General features: G+C 44.1%; 1 protein-coding gene across 1 annotated transcript; it reads left to right on the top strand.

Annotated features, from left to right (window-relative positions):
• Positions 1 to 597: 597 nt before the first annotated feature.
• On the top strand, positions 598 to 1,395 carry LOC131226729 (uncharacterized). Its single transcript, XM_058222447.1, has 3 exons — positions 598 to 747; positions 871 to 1,012; positions 1,094 to 1,395. The coding sequence occupies exons 1-3, from the start codon at positions 598 to 600 to the stop codon at positions 1,393 to 1,395; spliced, it is 594 nt and encodes a 197-aa protein (XP_058078430.1).
• The last annotated feature ends 1,842 nt before the right edge of the window (positions 1,396 to 3,237 follow it).

The raw sequence follows: 3,237 nt of genomic DNA, 5'->3' as shown, positions 1-3,237 counted from the left end.
TTATCAGGAGTCAAAGATCAATTCTGGGAGAATTCGGCAAGACAATTCAGTAACATCTCGCCTGCTGGGAGATGTAATCAGGTTGAAGATGCATAGACAATTCAGAATCTATCCCCCTCATTTAACCAAGATCACGATACAATGGGTAATGTAGCAGCCCAGCCCTACACTCAGTCACATGGGGATGGTAATGATGGTAAAGCGCTCATGGAGACCGAAATCCAACACAATCAGAAATTGCAGAATCACCCGAAGAAAAAGACCAAGGAAGCACTGACCCTATGGGTGGACATACAAGGCGGCCCCAACTCCAGGAACTTCTCCAAATCGGATACAAGCAGTGATACCGAAGGGGGCCTCTCAGGCAGCAAAGTTGGCAAGTCAGGGAGCAAACTCAAACAGAAACTAAGCTTAATTAAGAGGAAAAGCCAAAGGTTGAAAAGTAAGCAGAAAAGGGCTGAGAAAAGAGGATGGTTTACTGATGATTAGCATTCTCTCTTGGCATGTGAGAGGGGTCAGAAACACCCCAAGCACCCGTCATCTGAAAAGTCTAATTAGGAAACATAAGCCGCGACTATTCTCTTGCTTCAAGAGCCAATGATCAGGGAATCTAAGAAAGCAGCAGTAGCAGCCAAGCTGGGGTTCTCCAAGCATGTTTCAGACGATGCTGCAAGCAACAAAATTTGGATTTTGGCCAATGATAACATCCTTGTTCAAACTGTGCGGGCAACCAGCCAATGCTTTACAGTCAGATTTTCCTCTGATGGCCTTTCTCAGCTTATCACCGTCTCCATTATCCATGCTAGCTGCTTGAGAACCCTGAGATTGGATCTTTGAAACGAACTTAGAGCCATTTATGCGCTTATTCAGGGCCCCTGGCTGATAAGTGGGGACTTCAACGTCACCCTATCCCCTGAAGATAGATTAGGCGGTCCGTCACATGTGACTGGTGGTATGAGCAAGTTTCTAGACATGGTTAATGATACAAGTTTGATAGATATGGGCTTTTCAGGTTCTCAATTCACTTGGTGTAACAATAGAGTAAGTAGAAGCCATCGTTGGGCCATGTTAAACAAAATGTTCTCCAATGCAGACTGGCAGTGGGCCTTCCCAGTTTCAATAGTCAGCCATCTCACTTGCACCCATTCCGACCATTCCCCTTTGCTCCTTACTCTCCATCAAGACCCAGTGCAGTTCCCCCACCCCTTCAGGTTCCAACGAATGTCAACCATTCATGAAGACTTTATCCAAGTTGTCTCAGATTGCTGGAGCAATGAAGTAACCACCACCCCTATGTACAGATTCTATATCAAGATGAAGAGCCTTAATTCAAAGCTGAAAGCTTGGAACTTAGTAGTGTTTGGAGACGTTAATAAAAAGGTCCAGGAGGCATAGGATGAAGTTAACAGGGTTGAGAGCAACTTCCTCTCCTCTCAGACAGATTCTAATCAGATTAAACTCCACAAGGCCCGGGCTAACCTGAAAAAAGCCTAGTTGCAAGAGGAAATTTATTGGAAGCAAAAATCTAGGAACAAGTGGCTTAAGGAGTGTGATAGAAACATGAAGTTCTTCTATAATTCCCTCCTAAAAAACATTAGAAACCTAGCCATTTCCAAGCTGAAGACGAGCACGGGCGAGAACATTGAGACTATGAAAGAGATTGGAGAGGAAACAGAAAAATACTTCAAGCAACTCTTCTCTACTCAAGGAAATTCCTCCAATCAATAGATCCTTAGCTCCATTGTGAGATTGGTTAATGACCAGATGAACTTCTTTCTTTTAAGACCTCTTAGATTGGAGGAGGTTAAGCAAGCAATTTCGTCGATCCCGATTGATAGCGCCTTGGAGCCTGATGGTTTTGGTCGTGCCTTCTTTTCTTCTTGCTGGGACGTTATAAGCCCAGACCTTTATGAAACTGCTAAGCACTTCTTGAATGGAGGCCCTATCCCTAAAGCCTTCCAATGTACTCAAATTTGCCTCATTCCTAAGAAGAAGAATCCAGATTACATCACAGACTTCCAGCCTATCACCTTATGCAACTACATCATGAAGATTTTCTCTAAAACCATGGCTTCCAGGCTGTCTCACACCCTCCCAAATCTTATTTACCAAGAGCAAGGGGCCTTTGTCAAAGGGCAGCTGATATCAGAAAACATCTCAATAGCCCGTGAGATGGTCCAGGAGATTGATCGGAAAGTATTTGGGGGAAACTTCATCATTAAGCTAGATATGGAAAAGGCTTATGACCGATTGGAATGGGATTTCATCACTCAGGTCCTGCTAAACTTCGGTTTCCATCCGTAATGGAACTCTCAGCTAGAGCGTTGTTGGAAAGAGGTTTGGTTCTCCATTCTTATTAACAGTAGAAGTTTCAGTTTTTCAAAGCTAGTAGAGGGATAAGATAGGGCGACCCTCTATCTCTGTTTATCTTCATCCTCATCTCCAACCTCTTCACTTCTGGGGCCTGCCAACCGTATAGCCTCCCCCAACATTGCCCAACCATTACCCATATTTTCTTCACTGATGATGCAATCCTTTTTCTCGATGGTAGGTTATCCAATGTTCACAAAATCCTCGACTTTTTGCAAGACTATGAAGCTGCTTCGGGCTAAAAGGTCAATGCTTCCAAGACGGTTTTCATAGCTTTGAAGAAAACTTCCAGCCGCAAGGCTAATCAGCTAGCAATCCTCACAGGTTTCCATTAGGCTTTCCTCCCTATTACTTACCTGGGCGTCCCATCATCTAAAGGGAAAGTCAAGAGCTCCATGTTGCAGCCGATCATCCAGAAGATTACCGATAGAATTGAGGGCTGGAAGGTGAAACTTCTGAACCCAGCTGCTACACTGACGCTCATCAAGCATGTTTTAACCAGCATCCCTGTCCACCTGCTCTATGCTATCAACATTCCAAAGTCAAACAACAATTCCCTTAACCGAGCTTTTGCCAATTTCTTTTAGGGCAACTCCAAAGAGGGAAACAAAAGGCACTGGTCTAAATGGTCGAAGTTATGCTCCCCTACCCGAGAAGGTAGGCTGGGTATCAGGCTCATTGAGGACCTAATGTTCACCTTTAGAATCAAGATGTGTTGGAACCTTTTGAAGAGCAAATCCCTCTAGGATGCTTTCATCTTAGCAAAGTATTTCTGGAAGCTTAATTATCTTCAAAAGAGGAGTGGTTGGTTTGATTTCCTCTCCAGCCTGGAATGACTTTCTCAAAGCTCTTCCTTTCGCTCTTATT

Source organism: Magnolia sinica, chromosome 1 (assembly GCF_029962835.1).
Source record: "Magnolia sinica isolate HGM2019 chromosome 1, MsV1, whole genome shotgun sequence".
Taxonomy (NCBI): Eukaryota; Viridiplantae; Streptophyta; class Magnoliopsida; order Magnoliales; family Magnoliaceae; genus Magnolia; species Magnolia sinica.
Note: the sequence above shows the minus strand (reverse complement) of the source record. Positions and strands in the feature narration are given on the sequence as shown.

Coding starts and splice junctions, on each gene's coding strand:
- LOC131226729 (XM_058222447.1), top strand. CDS start 598: ATGATCAGGGAATCTAAGAAAGCAGCAGTAGCAGCCAAGCTGGGGTTC. Junction 748..870: donor CAACCAGCCAATGCTTTACA/GTCAGATTTTCC, acceptor GCGCTTATTCAG/GGCCCCTGGCTGATAAGTGG. Junction 1,013..1,093: donor GATAGATATGGGCTTTTCAG/GTTCTCAATTCA, acceptor TCTCCAATGCAG/ACTGGCAGTGGGCCTTCCCA.